A 13,633-nucleotide genomic window follows, 5' to 3' on the forward strand; every position below is an offset into this window, starting at 1 on the left:
TCAGTGATCACTACTATATTTTTCATTGCATATTACCTCTAATCAGAAGGGGTTAGTTTATTTGTTGTCATTACTTTTATTTTGCTGATAATCTTCTTAATGACTACGCAAATACTCTATCAGCAGTTGAGGCAATTCCAATAAAAATGAACAGATGAAATAATTATTTTCCCCTCTCTCTTAAACCTAAAATATAGGTTTCTCTTAATGTTTTAGGAAATTGATTCAGAAATTGCATATAGCATGAAATGCCCTCACCAGGTGTTTAGATAGCAAGAGGTAACAACATGGTCTGATAATCTCTTTAGTCAATCACTTTTAAGTGGGATATAAAGGGATATAAAAGCCTTCATTTTTAACCCCCTAATGTTTCTGAATTCCTAATTTAGGAACAATTGCCTAACATTTATTGTCTAGGTTTGTTTTCTGACAGATACACAAAGCTTATCATTTTTTTTCAACATGCAGGATATCTTCTGTGTCAGAGTTCTGCAGTTAATCCAGGCAGAGATCTGCGCTCCCCACTCTGCAACTCCCTACTGTTTGTGATACACACAATAGCCATAAACAGGCAAGGAAGATGTTCATTACTGAGGTTTTAAGTGTGCATAGCTGACTGTGCTGCAGGGCACTAAAATCAGCCTTGGTGCCAGAGACAATGTGGGTCGTCCAACCTGGTGACTGTGACTGTGTGACACAGGGATCTGACATTTTCAGTTCATTTTCCCTTACAGTACTGCAATGAACCAGTTCAGTGACCTTTAAGACCCAAGGCAAAAAGCATTTATTTAATTCTCTTGTAGATGCACATAATACTTGATATAGAATAAGACTTACCAATGCCTTTATGAACAATTTGGTATGTAGAGCTGTCTTATCTTTAACTAAAATTTTGCATAGTTGCTATTTAGGAAATCAGGGTAAATTATACTTTTAAATAAGTGAGGTTTTGCAGTTTGCTTCACTGAGGACATGTAAACATTAACACACAAGTTTCTAACAGAGTCTGGAATTATCACTTATGAATATCTAGAATATATGGATTTTACTTTTGGCCACAAAAAGCATTATGTTATGTCTTATTATATATTAGGACATTAAGTAGATTCAAAGGAGTCACTGTCAAACAACGGGGAAAAAAGCATTAGGAAAAAAACATTTGCTCTTATTGCTGGTTTTCAAACATGACTCACAACAGTCACAGCTTTTCTACTTACTATCAAAAAATGGACGTAGATACTTGTTGTATCCTTTTATTATTTTTTGTATAGTTGGGGGAAGAATTTGACCCTTTCCTTCAGCTTCAGAAATTTGCACCGACCTAAAAGAAAATGAAAGAAAAGAAAGAAATGATTTAAAACAAAACAAAATGTAGCAGAGGCAACGTTCCAGACCAATATTGTGTTAGCGTCAAGACTGCTAATGATTATTGCTTAATGGGTAACTTATGAGATATTTGCATTTTATAGTTCACAACACTGCAGAAAAAATACTATTCTAGAAGATAACAAATTTATCAATCTGTTAATCCCTTATTCACAAAAAATGCTGCTTTTGTACCTCAAAGTCTAGTATTTCTTAATACCTCACCTGAGAAAGTAGTTCAATCTTCATTAATGCTTTCTCTGTAAATAGGACACTATTGTTATAATCTAGGAACATGGGAGGGATGACAATTGTTTATTTCAGCATTTAAAGTTAAGCTTCTTTTTACATAATGAAATACATTCAATTTAGCTCCTGGAGGGAGACAGAAACCAGCCTTAGAGGTTAGCACGTAAAAACACTTTTATATACCCTGCTTTTACAGCAACGTTTTTAAACAGGTTACAGAAATAACCTTGTTGGGCCAAGCCAGCGAAGTACAAGAATACGCACCACCCCTGTACTCAGAAACAACTGCAAATACAATATATAGCAGTCAAACACAAATAAGTACATGCAAACTCTATCTTTGTGCTACAGCCCTTGCAGTAACATCACACGGAGGCTGCAGACTAGTGAAAGGACTGAAGAAGCCACGCACTCAAGTTATGATCCCTCACTTAGGCCATGTGAAGACTCTTATTTTTCCCCCTTTCACAAGTCTTGATGCTTAGCAGCTGTGGGAGGGACAGCCAGGCCCTTGGGATTTATTGCTCTGGCATGAACATGGTTTTTCCCTGAATTTTTGCTTCACCCCTACAGCAGCACTCCCTGAGTGGGAACAGGCTGTGCTCCTCAGGAATTAAAACGCAAGTGATACTGACTGCTCATTGCCGGTGATCTGAGAAAAGTGGAGGTGTGACCTCTGTTTAATTATTTAGGTCAGAAACAAGCAATTGGTGTGCATGATGAAGGAAGCTCAGCTGGCTGTGGGCATAGGCATTGTCTCTCATGGAGAGCAGCCACCTGTGTATCTAGCAGAGAGAGCCTCCACCTTTCTTCCCCAGGCTGTAACTGATAGGGGTCTCTCTTCCTCCCCCAGCCCATCTTTATTTCATAGTTCTCCTGCAGCAGGTATGAAAGCTGTAGCAATCTGGCCCTGGGGAGGAGCTGTAAGTATAAAGCTATGGTTGGGGGAGCTTCTCTCTGAGTTTTCTCTTCCTAACCTTCCCAGAGCTGCTCCTGAAATCCCTGCTTGCTCTTTCCAGCTATGTTTCTGGGCCTTTGGTAGCCTTTCAGAAATGTCCTGTTTATTGGGATATTGCTTTGTTTCTGAGAGAGCTTTAGTGGCTCTGCCATAGTGTGGATTTTTGTCTGCTAGGGTGGTGTATTGGGTATCTCAAGGTGGTATGATACTATACGAAGATACTCTTAATTACTAACAAAGTCTCACTGAATACCTGTGAACAAAATACTCTGTGGTTTTAGATGTGGTGTCCCCTGCCTTTCGGTTTCACTGATACTTAATTCTTTTATTTACTAGAGCTAATTGTCCAGTAAGTAGCTGGCTTTCATTCATAGCCTTGATCTTATATAGCTTGCATATTTGGATGACCCTGTTTACTTCCCTTATATTATATTAGGCATTTATTTCTTTATTTTTAGAGAGACAAGTCATTGCTCAATGGTCAGTTAAATGTGGTCTTAGGTAATGACAGCATGGAAATAAGGAATGCTTTTCATTTAAGTTCAGTTTCTTCCTGAAGAAGCTAGTGTGGTCATACTGAGTTAAAGTGTGTGTGTGTGAGTAAGAATGTTAGTCTTTATATTTCACAGAAGTGTGGGAATTAGAAATGCATTTTAATTTTTTTCATGTCTTAAATACTGTACTTTCAACAGATTTTTTTCTGCTTCTGCGATTTACATTTAATTTCACTGAAGTGTTCAATGAGCTGTATGAGTTTAATTTCAGCTTTACTGGATTTCTCCTGCATAATTTTCAAGTACTGTGAAACAGTAAAGAAAACTTGCCACTCTTCCACTGCAAGGGTATAATATTGTTCTGTGGATCAGCATGTGGTTGCAGAATGGTCTTGTGTTGCCCTTGTTAACAGCTATCTGCTGAAATGAGTCTTGAATATTTAGTATTGTTTAGGTATATGAGTACTTGCTTAAAGCACCTGTGACAATTCTTCTGAGAAAATTCTTGTTTTCCCCTTAACAACATGTGATGTGTAGCCTTACATTTTTGTTCTCTTAGAGACTTTGTTTAAAAAAAGAACTCTTTGCCAAGAGAAAGCTGTTGTGCAGTACTTGATGCAGTGAATTAACATGGCTTGACCCATTAAATGCTATTTTGCCATACAATCTTTGAGAACTCCTATAATAGCAAGTCCCTACACAAGAGGAACTCACTGTATCTTAAATATGAGCACGCTGTATTGCGAGATCCTATTCTGGTAACTTTGGGCATACCCAGAAACAAGTTGTCATTGTTAAAAGGCGAAGAACCTCTAGATGCTACATGCCTTAAGTGATTTTGCTTATCTATGTTTTAAAAGAGGATGTCTGATGCCTTTAAAGTGCTCTTCAGTGCTCATGCAATGTTCGTCACTAAGCAAGAGTGAACTCATAGCTGCCTGTAGGAAAAAAATCTGTGCCATTGCCTTGTGCAGGGATCACAAAAGATAAAAGCAAAAGCTAGGGTGGTTTCTTCTTATGCCTATGTATCACATCACTTGAGCTTTTCTTTTACCTGGTATTTATATTTATAAATACAGCTATGTTTTATTTCCTCTATTTTATGTATTTAAATATACCCTGGCACACACCACAATACGGAATTGCCTTGAAACTGCTGTTCCAGCCACTGGAGGGAATATGCTTTTACAGAAGAAAATGGAGAATATTGACAGCCTGGAGTACATATCTGTTCTGGGCTGACAATGTATAACATGTTAAACTCTTTGGGTTCAGTGACCTGTACTTGCTTCTGTAAAATATGAACTATAATGATTAAATTTCCTTTTTTTATTCCTGTGACTCAGAAAATTTCATATTTTACAGGATGGGATAAACCTGGAATGTACGACTGCAGCTTGTTATTTAAGATAGAGACACTAGCTTGAAGCTAACAGAATTGGGTAACTGGGGTGAGGGGGGCAGATGCTGCTCTAAAACAGCAGTACATATCACTGCTTAAAACAAAGGTGCGTTCTAGACACGTGTGTGGGAATATTTTCCCTGGCTATGTTTGTCAAGACTCTGTATTGTGAAAGACAGAGAAACACCTCAGAGCTGAGTGAGGGAGAAGTAAAATGCCAAACACAGTCTGAGAAAGCTTTTGAAATGCACCCCTCAGGAAAAACTGGGACAAAAGCTTCTTTCAGGCAGTGAGGGGTTTGCACAGGAAAACAGAGGCGTTGCTTTTTGTTTCACACCTGACATGTTTAAGGAGATAGGCTTTTCTGTTGCCTTCATAGACAAACTGCTGCAGGATCACCTACATCACTATTGATTTCTCCACTTCGAAAACAGTCTGTACTTTTGGCTAACTGTCATAGTTGAAACAGTGGCATTACATTATCACTTCCCAGATATTGGATAAAATACTTAAATAATGCAAATACTCTTTAAGTTGGCGAAAACATCAACATCCCACAATCTTCTGGATCCAACCCTATAAATTTTGCCTATTACCCTTTAATTTGAAAAATCTTTCCTGAAATGAATCATAGCTGTTCTTGGGATCAAATACCATATATATAAGCTAATTCCTGATAATGATTCAAACTGTAAGCTTGAATTTGACCACAAGTTGATTACTTTGATAAATCTGCCTTACATTTTTTCATCTCCATTTCTTAATGAAAATATTTCTGGGCAAGTGACCATTCAGGCAACTCACTAGATACAGATTTCTAGTATGCATGTCTATAAAGTAACTTAACCTCACTTTCAGCACTTAACATTAAGAATCCTCATTTAGCGTCTATAATGTAACATATAAAGTCTGATAGTCTGGTGTGATGTTGTTAACAAGTGGGTTGTGACAGATCATGTCCTCTATGTGGCAAGACAGATGAGGCTATGGCTGTCTCAATCTTTTTCAAAATGTTTTAAATGTTTAAACTATTTCAGTCAGTAGAGAAAACTTTCTAACCCCATTAACCCCATCCTTCTCCTGCTTGTGCTCAAACTTTAGCCAGAGCTTATGCAAACATGCTAGCTACTAGACCATTTGGGGAACAAATAATTCCAGCTCATGTTTCAGTGCTCCTTTGATACTGTTAAGAGATCTGCCAGAAACAGGGTGACTGAGGAACAACCTCAAAGTTGCTGATGTTTCCCACAATTTAGGCAGTAAAGCCATGCAACAGCTCTCCCTAGGGAAGCAGAGGCGTTCATAAATACTTGCTCTTTCACTGTGGATTCTGCTGTGGTAGGGTTAAATATTATTTCTCAGTTCTCGTGTAAAGTTGTATAGTTCTGATTTAAACAGCACTTTCACCATATCCTATCCACTGGAAAAAGACATCATTGCACCTCAGCATCACCTGGGCAGTGAGCTAGACAAGGGGTAGAGCTTCCACTCAGCACCTGCTCAGCTTTGGGTGCAATATTGGCATGTCAGATTGATGCTGTGACTCATGGCCTAGCTAAACAGGTGCTGTGAGCGCTCACAGCTTCCATGGATGCCATCCAGGAGTTAACTGTTCCTGATTCTGGACATTCAACCTTTTTAAGTTGTAAGAGAAGGTTCACAAGGTCCATCTGATAAGGAAGGCTAAACTCTGGGGAAGGGGGGAAGGAAGGAGGACATGACATGCATCCTTGTTACTTAGATATTTTTGGGATCTTATTGGTCTCTCTGTAGTTTTATTAGTGCAAAGCCATGAGTGTTACTCAGTGACTATAGTGTACAGCATGTCTCAACTGATGAGGAAGAAAGGTGAAATCAGAGCAACTGTGTGTTCTGGACAAAAACATCCTTATAGCACTGCAGAAGACGGGAGGGGGAGGTCTTAAACTTCCTTCCAGGAAGTTGCCATCTGCCCTCACAAACAAGTGGGGTTTTATCTAAAAACTTATGTTTGCACATCAACTTGAAAGTAAAGTTCAGGCAGAACCTTATCTTGAGGAATTCTCTGGGAGCCTACATGGGTTAGGTATAAAGAGAATTGGCTAAAGAGAATTAAAATATCTTTTGGGTAACTAAAGATTGTGGTGACAAGGCTGTTTAAGCTGTCCACGCTTGCATTTTCTTATTAGAATTGCTTGCAAAATGTTCCTTCTAAAACAACAACTTTTTTGTTTTGAAGTGTTCTATTTCTTTTTTTTTTTTTTTTTGTTATGGTAACTGTGCTGTTAACAGGATTACTTGTACATTAAAGGGATCAGTTTCACCTTCCAGCCTAAAAATTCAGCTTTCCTGAAGGTTTTACAATTTAACCTGCAAAGCATATTAAGAATACATTTTAACCAGGTAATTAAAACACTTCTTTAACAATGAATGCATGAAGATGATTCTGCTACCTGCAGCTTGTAGTACATGTAGTTGTGCTGTCCTTGGGCGAAGTATAATAGTTCAGTCAAGGACCATGTGCCCTTCTAAATCTGCTAAGCATTTAGTATGATATTCACACTCACACAGTAATCCTTCATCTGAAGGATCATTTGCTTAAGTTGAATTCCTTTCTTTTTCCCCTACCGGTCTTAGTGAAAAATATCTGCAGCTCAATCAAGGCAGATTCATGGGGTTTGGTCCTGTGTTTTTGTTACTATTATCAAGGTTGGTTAATCTTTGTAAGAGGTAAGATTCTGCTGTCAGGTGGATTTGGGTTTACCTTGATCAGATACATTTCTAGCTATAAGCTAATGGTATTATATATATTGAGGATATTTTTTTTTAAGCAAATGCTTCTTACCTACATAGCACCAATAGAAAAAGCACTCTTAAACTGCAGCATCTAAGAATGCACATTTTTAGGTCTGGCTTCAGAAGGTCTTGCAGCTTCTAAAAAAAAAAAAAAAAAAAGAATGCAGTGGTAATGTTTTACAGTACATATTTGCATTTGCATTACAAATACATAAGTTTCTCAGGGTTTTCAACAAACTGAAGGGTTGGTACCTTTAGGAACTGCTGCTTAAATGTATTAGGAAATATCTACAATAGTTAAAACTCTACATTTAAAAAGACATGGTATCAGCAGTGATGTGTCAATAGAAATTACATTCCAGTATACTAGAGCACTTTCATTTTTGTATCCTTTAATTATTTGTGAAAGTAATTGTTTTGAAAAATAACTGCAGACATGTGCAGCTTAATATCATAAACACCGAGCACTGCCTGTACTAGATCCACTGAGTACAGTTCAGTGTGCTCAGTGTAAAACACAAAACTACCATTTTGAAATGTAGGGCTGTTCCAGAGCAACATCTTGTGTACATGTGCAGTATCAGTACCTAGGATGCACATCTTTGGTAAGCCTTTAGTTAACAAGGGAAAGTTGTCACAGAGGAAATCTCTTAACTGTATATAAATAATCATATAAATATCTACATCAGAATGTTGGACTGAGGCAAGGTGTTTTCTGAATGGAATTTCTTTGCTCTTGTCAGTGTGATTCACAACCATAATGGTTATTTGTAAGTAATCTGTCAGCTCTGTAATCTATTTCTGGATGAAAATAGTATCAATCAAAATAATTTAATGCAGTCATTCAACAGATCTGAAATTGATGTGCTCTGCCAACTCTTACTATATATCATCAAATGACTGAGATGTTTGTAAGATTTGCTTCAAAACACTAAAAAAAAAAAAAAAAAATAACAGGAATGCTACCTACTCAGAATCTGAGAGAATTACTAAATGTTAATAAATACAAATGAAATCTCTTTGATATTTGCTTCATAAAACTTAACAATACTACTTTCAATGTCCAGAACAAACTTTACGGAAGTGTCTTGCACTTTAAATTCACAGTAAATTACTAACAATAAAGAATTTGAAGCTTTTGTTTTACTCTTCTTCAGCTGACCAACACGCGATGCTAGCAAACTTTTTTTTTTTGCCCTGAAGTAACCTTTGTTTCAGTCCACAGTCCTAGTAAAAGTAGTACTATTGGAATTTGCTTGATTTAATGCAATTTGAATGGTATCTGACCTGTAACAGTGGTGAAATGACAAAATAAGGTGCTAATATCTGCAAGTAAAAATGAAAGCCACTCAAATGACTTTAAGTACTCACATTCAGCATCTAAGATACTTTAAGCATACACCAGCCTGGTAAATATTAATGTCAAAATAAATCATGCGCTCCTACACCAACTTCCACAGAAAATCATGCATGAGACAGTAAGAGAGCCTTTAATAAGAAGACACAGCACAGATGAGCAGATGGTGTTGTCAGAACATTGCTCTCTAAATGCTGATTCTCTAACACCCCCGCTTCATATTGCGGTATCTCTGTTGCATATCTTGTTCCGGGTGGTTACTTTCTAGATTTGCTATCTTTATCTCACAGGAAAATATACCAAAAATAAGTATTGCCTCTCTGGTTTCCCAGGAAAGCTCTTACTGACTTCATAAAGCCTCTTTTATATTTAGCTTTTGAATTGCTACTATGAGCCCCTAATGTTTCTTAAGATCCTTTAAAAACAGATTAAGGAAAACTGTGGATATCTCTGTACTTGTTTTATTTTTTACAGTGCTGCAGATCAAAATGACTGAATTATTCACTAATCTTTCTAAAGCAACTGGTTTACCTTCAGATGTCTTGCAACTTAGCAATTTTATTGGGGGATTTTATTTGGTCCCTAACACACAAAAGGTCAAACTCATTCTGTGCTGGGTAAATTCATTTTGTATGCCAGGGAAGGGAAAAGACAGAAATGAGGGGAAGCGGAGATCTCTCTGTGTAAGAAGACCAAGAGATCCAGTTGCCATATTGACTGGCACCCCATCACTGCAAAGGGACATTTCCTGCCAGCTGAAAAATAGATTTGGGTAGCTACTGAACTCTTAAATAACTTTATAGATGGCACTTAATTTAGATGTGTAAATCACTTCTGCATGTGTGTACATGCATCCGTGCATGCTTTCTGTGCTGTCCATTTTTTTAAAAAGGGCTTATTGAACTGTTTTGTTCCATTAAAAATCCTGCCTCTTGGCATGTTTGCACATCTGGACTTCTGTCATGCAATTATCAAATACTAAATGCTTGCAGCAGGATTTCTTCCTGCTTAAGTGGACCTTATTAATTATTGGTATTAAGGCTAATTCAGCAGGAACCACAGTATTTTCCTCTTTCCCACAGCCTGGAAAAATATCCATAACCCATTCTCTGCATGGAACATTGAGCCATTTGGATTTAACAGACTATTGTGCACATACTGACACACCTTCATGTTCTAAGCATACCATGAATTAATTGAGGTGAAGGTAACAAATCTGCCCGTTTCCCATATGATCAAGCAACAATGATTTCTACTTTGACTCAGATCAGATTAAGACTAAAATAGTATCTAAAGTTCTGGAATTTCTCTGGAGAACTTGGTGTTTATTATCTCAGCGTGAGAGGAAAAGAGAACTATATCCATTTCATGAACCTCTGGGAATGAAATGGGATGAGGCAGTGAGCTGGCAGAGGTAGTAGCAGTATCTCAAAATTTAACTGGAAGTGGATTTTGTGCAGATGAACCAAAGGATGAAATGCTTCATACTGCAGGATCTTATCCACAAGCAGAAGGGTGGAGAAAGTGCATCTAGTAATTTTTAGTCTATGTCATATGGTAATGGCCATATGCCTGAATTCCCATGGCTGCTGTTGCAGGCATCTAAAACTGTATATAGAATTATCTAAAAATGTTAGCAGCAGTTTTATAGATAGCATAAGCTGAATTGTCATCACAGTTGCTTTTGACATCTGCACCCAAACTGCTAAATGACAGCCTCCTTTAAGTGTTTGACTGAGGGATTCAACTGGAGTGCAGAAGGTAGCCAGCTACCTCTCCTGCACTGCCCTGCCCACACTGTCCACTACAGCTGCGTCACAGCTACAGATGTGTGCTTTTTATTCCATCCCCTGGCTGTTAGAATAGCGTGAATTAATTGTGGGGAAAATGATGGAAAGCTGAAAACAGTAAAAATGCACTTGGAGCTGGTGTATGGAAGGCAGTCATAAGATTTGGAAGTACAGAGACAGATAGGTAGAGAAAACTCCATGGGATACGGCCCCAGAATGTCACTGTCGTTTCCAAGCTCTTTATTCATTCTTCACTCCTGCCCTTGTTTTTATGCATTACCACCTGACATTACTGCTTCTCCAGTTCTTGTGGGCAGTCTTCCTTATTCTAATTTCCAAGCTGTATAAGAAATTTTTTCTTAACCCCTCTTCCTTTGCCTGTGTACAAGCAGAAAGTAAAAATGGACAGTGGCTAACTTTTGCACATCACTAGGAAAAGTGAACTGCACACAACTGGGCTGTGGTCATTGACAGTGTTATGCAGAATGCAGTGAAGCATTCATGTTAATCAGGCTGCCTGTCTGTAATAGCCCCAGTTTTATGGTGTTTTTTAAATCTCCCTAAAATGCATAGGTTGTGAAAGGACAAAAAAAAAAAAGCAAAATTTTCGCACTAAGATTATTTTTAATAGGTAAAGATCCATTAACACTGCAGAGAGCAAGACTTGAGTGGAAAAATGGTAAATCAGCATAAGTGTTGCAGATAAGATCTGTTTTCTTATTTTTATTAAATGGGTCAAATTAGAAGGAATAAAGCCTGGCAGCAGCAGGTCTAACTGGGGAATTGACTGAAAGTGGACCAATGCATGTGTCTGCATCCTGTGAGAAGAGGCCCCCAGTCATTCAGCTGACAAGCTGGCTGCTGGCATACCAGCGAGCTTGTCTCTAAACTCTAACCTCGCAGGGGCACAAACCATGCAGAGTCTCCTTGGGCAAGTAAACAGTTAGATTTACATGGTCCACAGAAAGTAGCTGTCTTGTCTTGTTGTCTTTTCAGAGATAGCCAGTATGGGGGCCATCAAGTGCTATCTTAAGAGCTGGGAGGGTATTCAGTTTCTACTGTTGATATTCCCAGCGATAGCTCCTAAGTGAGATGCCAGATTCCAGTTATGCTCTGTTCTGATCAATACAGTTGCCACAAGTGCCAGGTAATACAAATAATGGCTAAAATTATTGCTTTCTCACTGAAACACTCAGCATGTTCCTCCAATCTGTACAACACCCCACAAAAAAGATCTTTTTGTCAAAGATATTGCTTGACAGCAGAAGGTCTTATTAAACTAAGCAGAAGAAACTTAAGACTTACCAGACAAGAAAATCTGAATTTGCTTCTCTGGTGTAGCAAAAGCAGCTGTAAGTGAAACTTCATACTGAAGTGTTGCTTATGTGTATAGGGCATTGTATGAGTTTTTAAAAAATGATCCTAAATAAATCTATGTCTAAAAGGTACATTGATTTAAAAATAATTAGACAAGATTTTGGACAGTATCAACAACTCAATTACATATTTCAGGATCCCAGATAATGGAAGTTGACATGTAAAGTTGCTGTCTTCAAAAAAAAAAAAAAAAAAAAAATTAATTGAAAGACCATAAGCTGTATCAAAGAAATCTAAAGGAGTAAGAACTAGCAGTATTTTCATAATAATTAATACTGTCCAGTTGTTAGAGACACTTGCCTTTCTAGGTTCAAGTCTGTATTTCTCACCAGGTTCTCTGCATTATCAATTTCATAAACATCAGTATTATTTATATAACAGAACAGGATCATAATTTTTATATTTATCTGTTTTTGTGCATTCTAAATAGTTTGATGTGTATCTTGGGTTATCTGGAAGATAACTGGTAGGAAATTTTAGTGTTATATTAGATGGACAACAACTGGGTGTTTAGAATGTTATGATTCTGGGAACATCTTCAGGAAACAAAGGAGTAACGTCCTATGTTATAACATCCTAACATCAGGTGTCCTACTTCCAAGCATTGTAACACTGAAACATTAATATTCACAGTAAACAGTGTTTCAAGAATCTACTAAAATGGAGATAGTAATGAACAAACAGAGTAGAGTTTAATAAATACAGTTAAGTGTAGCTTGTGATCGCTTAAGCATGGTATTTATTACAGGCTCTGCTCATATATAAAAAATTCTATAGCATGCGTGCCATGAAGGCCAATTTCTAGTATTAAAAAAAAAAAATGGATTTAAGTAATTTATCTACGCTTTGTTCTTAAATCTGCTTTTAGACAGCTGACATCCGAAAGTCCAGTACATCAGTGGCACTTGAGTCATGATTACTGATTTGTAGTTATCCAAATTAATCAAACATTTGTGGGGTTGTTTATCTATGTGTACATATATGCTTTATTCATTTAAATACTTCACTTGGTACATCTCAGTTCTCCTATCCATGCTGTTGGTCTTCTACTTGCATCTGTGGATGTTTAAGGGTTGTCTTGTATGAAATTCCATCTTTAAAATGAGTCCCTGCTGGTTTTAAAGGTACACACCAACAATGCAAGGTGCTCTGAAGTTCAGTCCTGTAGATGGTCAGGGCTCAACTCCTGCCACCACAGCAGCTGAGTGCCTCTCTGCTCTTAGTTCTGGTGCCGTTTCAAGCATAAATCTTTAAATCTAAGAGCTAGGCAACCTTCAGAGGCACTTTGGACTTGCACGGAAGATGCAAGCAGCTTTCTCATAATGAACACCAATCTCTTGAGTGGCAGCTGCTGGCTTCCTGAGACCTGGCAGCTGCCTGGGTGACCACTTTGGGTCACCAGGTTTCTAAGGGGTACCTACAAGTGTGGTTTGAAAGCAGATACAGTGCTACTGCAGCATTGATACCATACCTCAGTAGTTACACAAATCAGCTTGTTTCTGTAGCCTGTAGCAAAATGAAGTCACAGTTTTGGGCACTATCAAAATAGATATGATTATGGATTCTCAGCTATTTATATAAAAGTTAGACAGAATATGCTGCTTCAGGTTAAGAAAGTAGTAACTTGATTTGAAAAGACAAATGAAACAATGTCTTTCTGATGTCATCTTAAATTATTATTCCTCATGAAAGTTAAAAGCTGGGATCTTCTGGCTTATGACCTGGAGGAGAGAGTCTCCCCCACACAGACACTGATGTCTGTGGGCTTTACTTGAGCATTCTGGTGTGGCAAAAACTATTCAGGACCCAACCAGTGTGCCCTCAGCTTCCATCCATGCAGCCTGTAGCACAGGAGAATAAGGGACA

General features: G+C 37.8%; 1 protein-coding gene across 9 annotated transcripts in view; it reads right to left on the reverse strand.

Moving 5' to 3' along the window:
* Positions 1-13,633, reverse strand: part of LOC311440039 (gamma-aminobutyric acid receptor subunit pi-like) — a 73,874-nt gene that overhangs the window by 31,923 nt on the left and 28,318 nt on the right. For 2 of the 9 annotated variants that reach the window (XM_084526444.1, XM_084526446.1), the window contains exons 2-3: positions 7,293-7,381; positions 1,218-1,321 (exon numbers count right to left, since the gene is read on the reverse strand). In XM_084526444.1, coding sequence (XP_084382570.1) covers positions 1,218-1,321; positions 7,293-7,381 — 193 coding nt within the window. Of the gene's footprint in view, positions 1-1,217; positions 1,322-1,590; positions 1,741-1,840; positions 2,264-7,292; positions 7,382-13,633 lie in introns of those variants that run through there. The other 7 variants (XM_084526448.1, XM_084526450.1, XM_084526447.1 and 4 more) reach the window with 7 other exon arrangements.

Source organism: Aythya ferina (assembly GCF_964211825.1).
Source record: "Aythya ferina genome assembly, chromosome: 7".
Taxonomy (NCBI): Eukaryota; Metazoa; Chordata; class Aves; order Anseriformes; family Anatidae; genus Aythya; species Aythya ferina.